The 13,011-nt window shown below is 37.9% G+C and overlaps 3 protein-coding genes across 5 annotated transcripts; 1 reads left to right on the top strand and 2 right to left on the bottom strand.

Annotated features, from left to right (window-relative positions):
• Positions 1-1,502: 1,502 nt before the first annotated feature.
• Positions 1,503-3,312, top strand: LOC125213805. Its single transcript, XM_048114543.1, has 2 exons — positions 1,503-1,644; positions 2,228-3,312. Exons 1-2 carry the CDS (start codon positions 1,594-1,596, stop codon positions 3,146-3,148), a joined length of 972 nt encoding a protein of 323 aa, XP_047970500.1. The 5' UTR covers positions 1,503-1,593; the 3' UTR covers positions 3,149-3,312.
• LOC125213803 (peroxidase 72-like) lies at positions 3,254-4,751 on the bottom strand. Its single transcript, XM_048114542.1, has 4 exons — positions 4,500-4,751; positions 4,224-4,415; positions 3,923-4,088; positions 3,254-3,848 (listed from the first exon to the last, which is right to left on the bottom strand). The coding sequence occupies exons 1-4, from the start codon at positions 4,725-4,727 to the stop codon at positions 3,436-3,438; spliced, it is 999 nt and encodes a 332-aa protein (XP_047970499.1). The 5' UTR covers positions 4,728-4,751; the 3' UTR covers positions 3,254-3,435.
• Positions 4,752-9,219: 4,468 nt separating this feature from the next.
• Positions 9,220-11,782, bottom strand: LOC125213802 (mitogen-activated protein kinase 7-like). 3 transcript variants are annotated; one of them, XM_048114541.1, is made up of 4 exons: positions 11,272-11,782; positions 10,703-11,175; positions 9,911-10,282; positions 9,220-9,744 (listed from the first exon to the last, which is right to left on the bottom strand). In XM_048114541.1, the coding sequence occupies exons 2-4, from the start codon at positions 11,135-11,137 to the stop codon at positions 9,688-9,690; spliced, it is 864 nt and encodes a 287-aa protein (XP_047970498.1). In that variant the 5' UTR covers positions 11,138-11,175; positions 11,272-11,782; the 3' UTR covers positions 9,220-9,687. The 3 variants fall into 3 exon arrangements, with proteins under 3 accessions (XP_047970498.1, XP_047970496.1, XP_047970497.1); XM_048114539.1 differs by having other exon boundaries at positions 9,220-10,282; XM_048114540.1 differs by having other exon boundaries at positions 9,220-10,282; positions 10,703-11,129; positions 11,272-11,780.
• Positions 11,783-13,011: the final 1,229 nt, after the last annotated feature.

The following is a 13,011-nucleotide window of genomic DNA, read 5'->3' on the forward strand; positions in this document are numbered from 1 at the left end:
AGAATATTAAATTAAATTTACTCTAGAAAATTTCGACTATATGTTGTTGTGCAACATTACCACTAACTATACCACTAATCCACTAACTATGGAAACTAAATAACCAACAAACACTAATCACAAGTTTTATATAATTTTAATTCATTAAATATCTATTTTAAATAGGTATTTCCCTAAATACCCTTAAAATTCCTCTTATTTCCCTAAACACCCCCAAAACTCTCCTTTTATATATTCATTGAGGGGCCGGGGAAATTCGGCCAAAATTTCCGTGGGCTAGCCGGGCGGCTGCGCCGCCGATGCGCTGACCGCCATTGTGGCGTGCCGATCGGCCAACGCCGTATTTTCGATTTTTTTTGAAAACCTATATAAACGCGATTTTAGTTTCATTTTCATTTGCACCACTTGTTTTAACGAGTTTTCTCTCTCTCCACCGGGGGGACACGTCTATCGTCCCTCTGGGTTTTTTTGACGGCCGTCTCACACGTCGACCGGGAAGTAGTTCACGGACGATGACCTTTTTGTCTTTGCATGACATGGGGATCGATCTCGGATCCGACACTCCCGTTCCGGGGGGGGGCCGCGGCGAGAAGAAAAAACGAAGGGGAAGGCGGTCGGCGATGCCCCAGCCCGCCGTTTACGCACCCCCGCCGGAGGAAGTGGACGGAGGATGAGTACGCCGGGGTGGCCGGGGGGGGTTGGGGGTGTGCGACGATCCGCGGTTGCGAACAACCGCCAGGCGTCAACATGTGGGCGAAGAGTGGCCGCCTACGGGGGAACTACCCGTGGGAAGGACTTAGGGGAGGAGGTCCGGAAGGGGTGGGAGCGCATCGGGCCGCGGTCGGCCGGCTTTTCGAGTACGCCAACGCCCTACGTCGCCACTAGTAGGCGAATGAGGAGGACGGTCGGGGGATATCCGAGAGTCGGCCCCTTGGCGGGGAAGTACAAGGATTTCCACCCCGGGAATGCTATTAGTTGTGGACTCCAAGAAATTTCGGGGGGGCAACGCTCGGGTGGCCGAAGAAGCGAGGTGAATTCCGGCGACTACAAGCAAAGAATGGCGGATCCCACACCTCCTCGGATGCGAGGAGTTTCGGACCCTCCATCCTATGCTCGTCGCCCTCGCCTTGGGCAAAAGCGGCGCAATTGGGCTGAGAGGAGGATCCCCCTATCGCCCCAGAGGTCGTCTCGGGACCCCTCACGCGAGCACCTTTTCCCCGGGCCAAAAAAACCAGCTTTAAATAGTGGACGGATGGAGTAATAAAAATTTAAGATATTTGATTAAAATAAAATAGAAACATAAAACACTATTAACTCTATTCTTAATCATCAATAATAAAATTAGGATCTTTGCTTAAATATTTGGTAAATGATCAAGAAGAGAAGATAAGGGAATTACACTGTTTAGGGTAGCTTTAATTCTAGGAATCGAACTTTGTCAGGGCAAAATAGCAACCATTTACGTTTGAATTCATGCAATAACACGGCGACACCTATGCACTAATTGTTTTATGCACAGTCCAAACAATCCACTTTCATCCCTACCTCCATTTTCCGGAACCAAGAAAAACTTGAAGGCGATTCCAATTAAAAATGAAGGTAAAAAAGCAAAGAGGAGGACATCAAGAACATCAACATAATCAGGTTCGAGAAAAGTTTATTGTTAAGATTAAGAAGATTCCAAGTTGTATAAGAAATAGTAAATCAGAAATCTTTCTGACATTAAACTTGTTTGAGGTGTGAAGCAACTACTCATGAGTAAAATTTAAAGATGCAATTTTTATTTTCTTTTGAGCTTATTTTGTGAGTTGAAGGTAAGAATTTACTATTTTTGGACATGGGACATGATATTTTTTTATCAAAGAATGTTTTTTGTTTTGATTGTGGGACTTATTTTTCTGGTAAAGATTGTTTCTTTTTGCTGTGGAGCTGTAGATAGATGTTGTATATTGTGAGGTGGGCTTTTTCTTGATTTTGTGTATTTTTGTGTGTAAATACTTCTAAATCTTGAGGTTTGTAATCAAATAAGGGGTGATTCTGATTGAATGATGTTTATTTATTGTTATAGCATTTTCTCCTGCAGCAGATTTAGGATAACAAAACTTAACAACATGGCATTTCTTATGTTCTACTACTACTTTGTTTAATACATGTTGGTTGGATTTTTTTCCTGTTTATGTACATTTCCCACTGTTGTTGTGATGATTTACCAACTCCATTTGTGTAGGACTTGCCATATCCTCCTTCCTCGGTTAGGCGCCAAACAAGGAATTCGACAGTAGACGCTCCACAGTTGTCTTTTCAACCAGCACTAAGAGTTATCAGGGAAGATACTGTAGTCCCAAAGCCAGAGTTTCCGACTCACGACGATCCAGTTTGTGAGGCTGTCAAGGTTTCAACATTTCCTGCTCCGGATATTGATGACCCTTTTCAGCCTCCAAGTGAGACGGCTGTGGTGGCAGTCGTGGGACATATCCTGGAGAAGTGCAAAATGTACGATGGTCCTTCCAGGAACCAGCCTCTGAGCCCCTCTCATAGCCTTAACCTGACAGAGTTTGCTAGAGGGGTCGGAGATGATGATGAAGAAGGAGAAGAAGTTGAGTCTGCTCCAACAGTACGCGGCCACAGAGTGAAGGCAGAGATTGCTCCTCTGGTTGGAGCCATCTTCGACAAATATGGCGACATCACTGCAACTAGCAGTGTCAAGTCCCCTTCCATCATGGCCTCCTACTTTCTTGAGCGCCTGTGCGACATGTACCAGAGGCTCGAGAAGAAAACGTTCCAGGACATCACGCGTGCTGATATCAATGGCATGCTCAATGAGCTCCATCAGTATCAGGCAGAGAAGTTCAACGTCGAATGGCTTCTTGACAAGGTCAAACAGATTTCTGAGATGAGGAGCAACACTAAGAGGTACTTGGCCTTGAAGGGAGAGGCAACGAAATACATCGAGGCTAATGAAAGAATGGAAAAGGAGAAACAACTGAATTTGATGCACATTGCTCTGATACATAAGAAGATATCCACAATAGATACTGCGATGGAAGCGAACAAGGCTGATGCTGACAAGTGCACAAAGATGGCTGTTGATGTCAAGGTTGAAGTAAAAGCTCTAGCAAGTCAAAGTTTGGTTCATGGCCTTCTTTAGTATTTAGTATTATCGGTCCCAAATCAATCTTCGTATGCACTATTCCATAGTGCATACGAAGATTGATACCATACATCTATGCATCTCTTAACATTTTGTATGACGGACAAGTGAAACTAGTCTATATATTATTCGAGTAAGAGGTCCACAGATGTTATACAGAACAATCAAGCTTCCCTCAACAGCACATCAAACACAAACAAAAGATGAATACAACAAAAAACACAGAAAGAAAAGACAACATGTCTTCTTATTTGTAAATCATTGGATAGCCAAACTCCGGTATTTCAAGTATTGACAGCTCTGCAGTTCCTCCGAATCTCCCCCCTCGAGCCTGTGAGTGGAGATATATTCCCCATCTTCACGATAGACTTAGCGTACTGCTGAAAGAAAGCCTCGTTGCTGGCAGCAAACTTCCTCACCAGCCCCAACGACACTTTATTACGCGTCCCCAGGACTTCATCCGAATTCAACATCGCCTTGGAGCTGAGTATGTTCTTGAAGTAGTTGTTGTCGAATTTTGCAGGGGTGATGAAGTCCATCACGAACAGATTCTGGTCGCCACCTGACCGGGGGCATCCTGTGCGTAGCCTGGCTGCATAGTTTTGGTCCAGGGTGAAATCGGGCTGCCCGTTGCCTGCTTGGTTGTACAGCCTCTGCCTGAAGCTCGTGCACCTCGAGTTCCCTATGGTGTGGCTACCTGAAAACGACGAAAACCATAAGTACTATCATGCATCACACGGGATAAACATCTTTATTTACTTATGTTAGTACCGGACAGTGCCACAAGATCAACTATGTCTAGGCCGACTCGTGTATACGTGGAGAGGATGGTCTGGAATGTATTGTTCGGGGCAGGAATGTTGTTGTTGGCGCCGCTGAAACTCGCAGTTCTTGAATCCCTTCTCCCCAACTGAACATCCCAGCTAGGCCCACCAGCCTGTTCACATAAACAAATATCGATGTAAAAAGAGAACTGAAATCATTATAGTAGTCTAATAACCATATTTCACTTTAACTGACCAAACAGTATATTTAGGCCGAAAAAAAAAAGGCATAATGTTTTTGTTATTACAAGAACAGTGGATTCTCTAGCAGCAAGTGCTATGATGTCAGCGCAAGAAACCGTGTGAGGGCAAGCCTTCTCGAGGGCCGATTTGATCTGATCGAGGACATCAAATCCCCGAGCAGAGTTGTTGTTCGGGACAGCTCCCTTTTCACTGACTATGCCGTTGCCCGAGTCCAAAAGCAGAGATGCATCACATCCCTGAATCTCATTTCACATTGGTCAATATTGGCGAAAGAAACAGAACGGTTATAAAGAGAGAACTGAAACTACTATATAAAGAACCTGGACGAAGCAGTCGTGGAAATGAAGCCTGAGTAGTGAGGCAGCCATACGAGGCTCTCGTGCAACGGCTCTGGAGACAACGGAGTGTACTATTTGATGGGCTTGTGGGCATGACCGGGCGTAGAACTGAGGCGAGAGAGAGCCTCCGTTGCTACTCTGAGAGAAGCAAAGGGTTGCGAAGGCAAGCACGACGATGGAGATGATCAAGTTGATGGACTTGGAAGCCATTGTTTGTTTGTTGCTATTGAGATATTTGGTGTTGAAAGAGTTTGTGTGATCTAAGTATTTATAGAGATTTGGGAGGGAAGTTGGTGGGATTAATTTTTAGTGTTTTTCTAAATTTTTTTTGTCTATGATGTTGATTGTGGTAAGAATTGTTTTAATATTTTTTTTACTAGAATTAGTATTAGGAATTACATATTGGAATAGCGTATTTACGGCTTGCTTAACGTAGAAAAGATCATACGGTTTCGAAACTTACAAATGTTACAATACTTTTTTATCTTGGAATTCAGATAGTTAATTTATTGTAAATTTTTGGACACGAGGATTACTTTTTTTTGAGTGATTGCAAATTCTTCTATAAACTGTATAAGTATTATTTTTCATTTTACTTCTCTAGATTTTTTTTGTAAAGATGACACTTCTTTAAAGTAAAGTGTTCACACTGTATTTATGTGAAACACTACAATCTTGTTTAAGAATTGAAGATGTCAAAAAAGTCGTGTAATAAAGGTATATGAAGTTAAACAAATTGAATTTCGAGATCGTAACTCTAAACAAGTAAAAGTTAAATACATATGATAAAAAAAGTTCACACTAGATTAAAAAAAAAAAATCAAGAAAACAACTTTCATAAAGAGGAAACCGTGTACAAAAATAGTGTCTCCTTCATACATATTCCCTACCAACTAACAAGTCGGATCCTCAATCGAAGTATCGAGTAACATATGTATTCACATAATTACATCGATTGCTACATATCAAGAAAATCCAAAAGTCGATCAAATATCATAATGAAAAATTTTAATTATTCCTTTTATACATGCGAATTTTTCCTGAACTCTCATACACAATTTAATTTTTCCACTATCCACGAATAATAATCATGTTTTTCCATTCTAATCCATCATAAAAATTAGTCTATTTTCATTTTTAGAAAGTTTATCTCTATAAAATGGGACTTTTGCTCATATAAATGCTCATTTTTGTCCCAGTCATTTTTGGCGTTTCTCTAAAATTATCCCCCCGTTCAGGTGATTACAATTTAGTACCCATCATTTCATCGGTAGGAATAATTGTACTGCAAAAAAATTTTAGCAATTGGAATATCGATGTGGCAGCCAGTACTATATGTTGATTTGAGTAATCAATGTGTAATTATGGGTAATCAATGTGTAACTTGAGTAATCGAAGTGTAATTTTGGTTGTCATGTCAATATTCCGATTGTTAAGAATTTTTTTGCATGACATTTTATTCCAACACAAAAGCGATAAGTATTAAACAGTAATTACTTAAACGGTGAGATAATTTTGGATAACAGCCTCAAACGATGGACAAAGTCAACACTTCACCTCTTTTTTTCTTTTTATCTCTATAGTACTTTACTAATTGTACATTAAACTCGTATCATCCCGTATCAAGACCATTGGTATTGGAAGGAGAGTATTATTTTCAATTTTCTTCATACAGAGATGAATTCAACTATTACAGAGGGAGGAAACAATCTAACTTTCTTTTGTTTCTTTGTAAGAAGAATGTATAGTGTTATTACAGAGGGAGGAAACAATCTAACTTATTTTTGTTTCTTTGTAACAAGAATGTATAGTGTGCCTGAATTTATACACGCCTAATTGTCACTTTATTTCTTTTTTAACATAATGTCATCTCAAATCTTGTATGTATGGATGAAATTTAATTTACATTAGGTAAAAAAGTTTGAAATAAAAACAGAGAGAAACAGACAAAGAATCCAAACAAGCCAATTAGGGCTTGGCTGAAATCATAAGGTGCCTAATAACTCAATTTTGGAAATTAGTCTGTTAATTGTATAATTAGGTTAGCAATCCATACTCAAAAGTGGTCGACTGTTTAACAATCAAGGTTTCATTGACCTAACAGCTTATAACAATCAACAAACACACCTAATTTTTGGCATTTTGTGTCTCTCATTGAGTAATGATTAGCATGCATGCTACACGATCAAAGTTTAGGGAATTACTTAGTAATGTATATAGTGCATAACATGTTCAAGTTTTTATTGGAAACACAAAGGAATCACTTCTAATATTAGAATCCGAGTCCAAAGTTGGGTGAAAATTAACCTAGATTAAATGGGAAACAAACCTTTTCATTAACAAATGAAATTTCGAGACATTTAATTTACTACTCCCTCCATCCCCAAAGAATATGCACTTTGAATTTGACACGAGTTTTAATGCAAAATTGATAAAGTAAGAAAGATATAGAAAAAAATAATAATTAAAGTATTGTTAATGGAGAATGGATCCCACCTCATTAGAGAGAAAAAAATTTCTAAAATTAGAAAGTACATATTCTTGTTGGATGGACTAAAAAGGAAATAGTGCATATTCTTGTGGGATTGAGGGAGTATCATTTATTGATTTGAATTCCTTAGATCCTACTCCCGCTCTCTCACTATATCCCTCTCACAGCTTGTTGTCGACGACACCGCTGTAACTTATCTGGTGTCGATGTTGCTATGTCCAAAAATGTAATTTTACATTCACTCACTCATCCTCTAACTTTTTCTATATTTCTTCATCTCTCTCACAATTCCTTATCGTCGATGCTGTAGTTGTTAAACTGTGACGGAGCCAAAAAACTTCTTTTTAGGTTTCAGTTCAAGCGTCAAAATCCCAACTTCACCATTATCGTGTTTCATGCTTACACGTAGTTGTAACACGGAGCACGAAATTAACATGTTCTTGGGTTTTTAGCGTCAAAATCCTGACTTCGCCATTACTATATACTCCCTCCGTCCCAGATTAGGAGTCACTTATTGTTATGGCTCAAATTTTAAGAAAGAGTTGAAGTGTGTAATAAATGAAGTGAGATGGTGGAATGTTTAATAAATGAAGTGAGATAGTGGAGTGTGTAATAAATGAAGTGAGTTGGTTGAAAGTGGGTCCCTTTTGACTTTTTTATTTTTGTTTTGGTTTATTTTAATGTAGATAATGACATTTTGAAGTAATTTTGATGAACAATGGGGTAAAATTGTATGACCAAATATGAAAAATTCTAAATGTGACTTTTAAACTGGGACGGACTTTGACGGCAAAAAATGACTCTTAATCTGGGACGGAGGGAGTATTTTTCATGCTTACATGATTACGTTAACTTAATTTATACTCCCTCCGCCCCGCGATAAGAGTCACATTTTGTCATTTTGGTTCGTCCCATAATAAGAGCCACACTTCATTTTTACCATAAATAGTATGTAGGTCTCATATTTCACTAATACGCTTCACTCACATTTTGTTATAAAATCAATATAAAAAAGTGGATTCTGTATTCCACTAACTTTTCCAACTCATTGTCTTATAACTCGTACCCACAATAAGAGTGACTCCTATTGTGGGACGGAGGGAGTAATAACTATAGTGCAATAAACTTGAAAACAATTACTATTAAACAATTTAGATCTTCAATAATTTGGTTGATCTCGTCAAATCTAAATTATTTACTTCTAGGTTATACCACGAGCAATTTAATTAATATTTGATTAATATCGCCCAAATTTAAATGTTTGCTTAGTTATAGACTTCCAGTTGTATTAATCGGACCAACCCACTCTAAATAACCTTCGTTTAGACCTGTCTTGAAACACATGCCTGACCCAAGCCCACTTCAGGCTCGGCTGAAAATTAGGAGTATATTTATTCATGGTTGTAATTTATACTTTTATTAATCATATTTATCTTCTATAATAAAACTATGTACTTCGTAACTTGAGAACAAATTTGATTCTATTCTATATGAAAATATTTACTTTTATAGTTAAAGTTTGTAGCTTTCTTGTTTTTATTTTTAAAATATTAGTAAGCCTATTTCCTTAACCAGGATTAATAGTTTATACTAATGATAATATTTGTTTTATATGAATTCAACGCAAATGGGTTATTTTTGTTTATATATTGAATTTAAATACAATAAAAATATAAATGAAATAAAGTTAAGTATTTTTTCTAATACCACAGCGACTTACTCGCAAGCTTGGACTAGACTGGGCTGGGCCTACCTTGTGGTGTACTCGAGCTGAAGTGAATCTAAATAATAGGAGTATTACTTAATCATAATTAAGACTAATTAAACCATATCTGGATTGATAATTTCTTCATTAATTTACAATAAATACTACTCTCCATTGAAATATGACCTACTTTTTTGTTTATCTCAATTAAAATAATTCATTACTAAAAATGGAAACACCTTTATATCTACTTTATTCTCCCTCTTACTTTACTCTCACCACTTAACACACAAAATAAATTTACATAAATTCTCGTGCCGCCCTGGGACGGAGTGAATACTATATTCATACATAAAAAAAATTAGTCATTTTTTTAGTTACATCTTTGTGTGATGTCACTCCAAAATGACACATTTTTAAAAATTAAAACACTACTCTTTCTACTTCATGTTCTCTTCTATTTTTATTTTCTATATTTAACAAACGAAACAACACTGCATAAAATCTCGTCAAAAAAATATTTAACTTTGACTTGGACAAAAATAGTGGTATATATTATTCCAAACATCAACCTTCTATAACCATACACCACTGTAGTATAGAGTTTATAGTTCTCAAGCATCAGCTATAAGAAATATGCTATAGCAATGACTGGACATACATTCTCAAACCAAAAAATTAATCAATCCACAACAAATTACACGTCATGAACTTATTTTTCTCATGAAAATATCTTCAATTAATCACTCAATGGATCTTCAACACAACCTTCAAAGCCAACAACATGAGAGCAGAGTTTGATTCCTCTTTTGCTGTCCTCCGTCGTTACTTCGCCTGCTTGATCACCTTCTTCTGCACGAAGAATGTTTTCCCGAAACCTCAATACATTGCACTGGCATAGGCAGCTTCGGGGTGGTAATAGAGCATCTCTCTCAACATCATCTCCCTTATAACTGGTTCCCCGATAGTCTCATCTATATCGACATTGATCTTGTACTGGGCCGGAGGGTTGCAGCTCGGATCGTACAAACCTGCAATGTAAGGGTGGGAGAGAGCCTCAGCAACACTAATTCTTTTGGTAGGATCAAATACAAGCATCCTCTCCAACAAATCTATTGCCAAAGTGTCTGCGTGCGGATATAAAGAAGAGAAGTTCACTCTTCCGGGAAAGTTGAGCGACTGCACATACGCCCTTGCCTTTGCATTGTCTATAAACTCGAGATCAGCTTCAGGTTGGCTGCCAAGAACACTGATGATAAGCCTGAGTTGACTGAGGCTGTCGGTTCCCGGAAAGATTGGTTTGCGGCCAAGAATTTCTGCCAAGATGCATCCCACGGACCAGATGTCAATGGAGGTTCCGTAATTGTCACAAGAAAGGAGCAGCTCTGGTGCACGGTACCATCTCGTGACAACATATTCAGTCATGAATTGCCCGTTGTCTCTGCTTGTACGTGCAAGTCCAAAATCACATATTTTGAGCTGGCAGTCTGCGTTGACGAGGAGGTTCCCTGGTTTCAGGTCCCGGTGAAGAATGTTCGCAGAATGTAGATATTTTAACCCTCTAAGCAGCTGCAGTCAAATCATATCGGTGTATGTAAGTAAGCATTGTTGCATCCATACATAAATGTAACTAGATATGCTTTATTTGGAAAAGAAAACTGTGAAAAACAAAGACAAATCCAACGAAAACACATTCATTAGAAAATCTACTTCTTCGTCTAGTCAATGCACGAAGAGCACGTTTGCAACTCAATTTATACACTCCACACACACAATCTAGTATTTTGCAGCTCATGATTCATCAATCATGTATGAAAGAATCGAAACAGCTTATGCATCATCGATTATCACATACAAACACAAAGCTCTTTTGCATCAGTCACAACCACAACTCAATAGATATGCACAAATCATAATATCCTTGAAAACTCATTGTTATTGAAACGAATACGAATGCTAACAGCAGAGAAGAACAGAGCAGCCAATCACCTGAAAGACGAAGTACTTGCAATGGTCATTTGACAAAGGCTGAGGCGACTTAATGATCTGATGAAGATCAGAGTCCATCAGCTCGTAAACCAGATAAACATCCTTAAAACCCCTCCAGTTGCTCGGCATCATCACATCCTTGAGGGCGATCACGTTCTCGTGCTTGATGCAGCGCAGCAGCATCAGCTCCCGCAGAGTCCTCAGCGCGTCCACGCGATTCCCAAACACATTGTTGATCTTCTTGATCGCCACCCTCTCGTTCGTCTCCCTGTTTATCGAGGAACAAACCACCCCATACGCCCCCCTCCCGATGCCCTTGATGGGAACGTATTTCGTGTCAATTTCGAACAACGTATGCCACATTGTGAAGTAATGCTTCCCCATCGGCCTAAATCCATTTGGGGGCTCCACCGGAGTCGCCATTTCACTACACATATCATCAATCCCCAATTACACAGATAAACCCTAAATCCCTAATTCATCACAATTCAATTCACAAATTCATACGAATTACTACAATTAAATTGAAAAGGGCATAACTTTAGAAAGGGGATTACAATAAAACATACCTATGCTTGGAATCTAAGCTTTCCTTTCCCTTCAATCTTCCACCTTTATCATTTCCAATTGAGGAGTAAAGCGAAAGCTTGGAAATTCCGCCGCAACTCCACGGATTAAACAGGAATCCAAAGCTAATTTATCCTAAATTAAAGCCTCTTCACCGATTGTAGGCGACCAAACAGAATTAGCGAATAAAGTAATAAAATTGATCATGGGTGTAGAGGGGTTTAGAAGGGACAAAGGGGAGGATATAATTGAGCGTGGTGGATGACGATCTTCTTCGCCACAAGGCACAAGCATGACAGCTACGACTCTTAGAATGTGAGAATTGTGGAGAATTAGGCAATTTGAGTTTCCGAAATTAGCTGGGATGAATAGATAAATAGAAAAGGAAGTTTCTTGTTTGGGAGATTCGAGTGAAATGGAAGTGTTCTTGGCGTGATTGTTTCAACTTTGAAAGAGGTGAAATTTGGCACTTCCCACGTGGATAGTTTTCACATGCAGGCCGGCGGCTTTGCGATTTCCGGTCGCTGTTTTGCCAATTTAATTCCTTTTTATTTTTAAGATATAATATTAAATGGTTTCTTTGACTATAGAACAAGTTTCCATATTTGACCGTTGCAGATTTTCACTTAGTTATAAATTCTACTGTATTAATTTTGTACGTATTAAAATTTATTCATAACTAACATTTTTTTTAATGAAAAAATACTACTCACTTCGTTCCTAAAAAATATGCACGTTGGGCTTGGCATGAGTTTTTCAATGTAAAATTGGTAAAATAAGAGAGATAGAGAAAGAAAAGGTAATTAAAGTATTATTAGTGCGGAGTGAGTCACCTCATTATAGAAAAAAGAGTTTTTAAAATTAGAAAGTGCATATTCTCGTGGGATGGATTAAGAAAATATTGCATTTTTTTGTTGGATGGAGAGAGTATAATATATACTAAGAGGAAAAACAAAAAATAATTACTCCATATTTTAGATAAATTAAGTTATAAACTAATTTTAATCTTCGTAATTCTAAATTGATTAATGTGAAAATCACCTCTATATGTTAATTATCAAGCTAGAGAAAACATGTTCCACTAAAAAGACTAAAATGAGTTTATATTTCTTTTTTTTGATAGGGGCGACTCGAATTATATCCAAATCGTGCTAGTTTTAAATACTTTATTGGAATAGTACCAACTTTAAAACAAATCACTCCGGCCAAAGAAAAGAATATCTAAGTTATTATTTTACTTCTTCTTTGGTTATAGTTGTTGAACTTCTGAATAATTGGACCTCCATAGTTGGTCAAGAGGTGTCACTTCTTTTCTATTTCCTCTGTCACAATTGATGAAGGTTTGTGGAAAGAATTTACCTCACGGCTCGTCCCATTAAAAACGGAAGAAAGACTTTTATTTTGTCTAGTTTTGGTAGTTACAAACAAATTAGGATATCATTTAATTGGCACGTGTTAAGCCTAATTTCCACCATAATATAAAGTGTTAGTCAAGCAACAATCTTATTTATTGTGGTGATTAAGCTGTTTAGCTACATAAACTCATTGACCAAAATAGATGAGAGAGAAACCATCAACTAAAATAAATGTTGACTGCATCTCGTCACCCTAGTTTATTGATTAGGGCGATATATATATCCACACTTAATATTTTTTTCTTAAAAACCAAGCAGTTTCCTAAATAAGTTTAGGTAGTATAAATAATTTTCTAATATTGAAATTATGTTTTGTTTAAGAGCTAC

This window comes from Salvia hispanica, chromosome 3, assembly GCF_023119035.1.
Source record: "Salvia hispanica cultivar TCC Black 2014 chromosome 3, UniMelb_Shisp_WGS_1.0, whole genome shotgun sequence".
Lineage (NCBI taxonomy): Eukaryota > Viridiplantae > Streptophyta > Magnoliopsida > Lamiales > Lamiaceae > Salvia > Salvia hispanica.

Bases quoted from the DNA above. Each gene is read 5' to 3' on its own strand.
- LOC125213805 (XM_048114543.1), top strand. From the start codon at position 1,594: ATGAAGGTAAAAAAGCAAAGAGGAGGACATCAAGAACATCAACATAAT. The intron at 1,645-2,227 runs GTTCGAGAAAAG...CCATTTGTGTAG, and splicing joins AAGAACATCAACATAATCAG to GACTTGCCATATCCTCCTTC.
- LOC125213803 (XM_048114542.1), bottom strand. From the start codon at position 4,727: ATGGCTTCCAAGTCCATCAACTTGATCATCTCCATCGTCGTGCTTGCC. The intron at 4,089-4,223 runs GTAATAACAAAA...TTATGTGAACAG, and splicing joins CTAGAGAATCCACTGTTCTT to GCTGGTGGGCCTAGCTGGGA. The intron at 3,849-3,922 runs GTACTAACATAA...CGTCGTTTTCAG, and splicing joins TGATCTTGTGGCACTGTCCG to GTAGCCACACCATAGGGAAC.
- LOC125213802 (XM_048114539.1), bottom strand. From the start codon at position 11,137: ATGTGTAGTGAAATGGCGACTCCGGTGGAGCCCCCAAATGGATTTAGG. The intron at 10,283-10,702 runs GTGATTGGCTGC...ATTTGACTGCAG, and splicing joins GCAAGTACTTCGTCTTTCAG to CTGCTTAGAGGGTTAAAATA.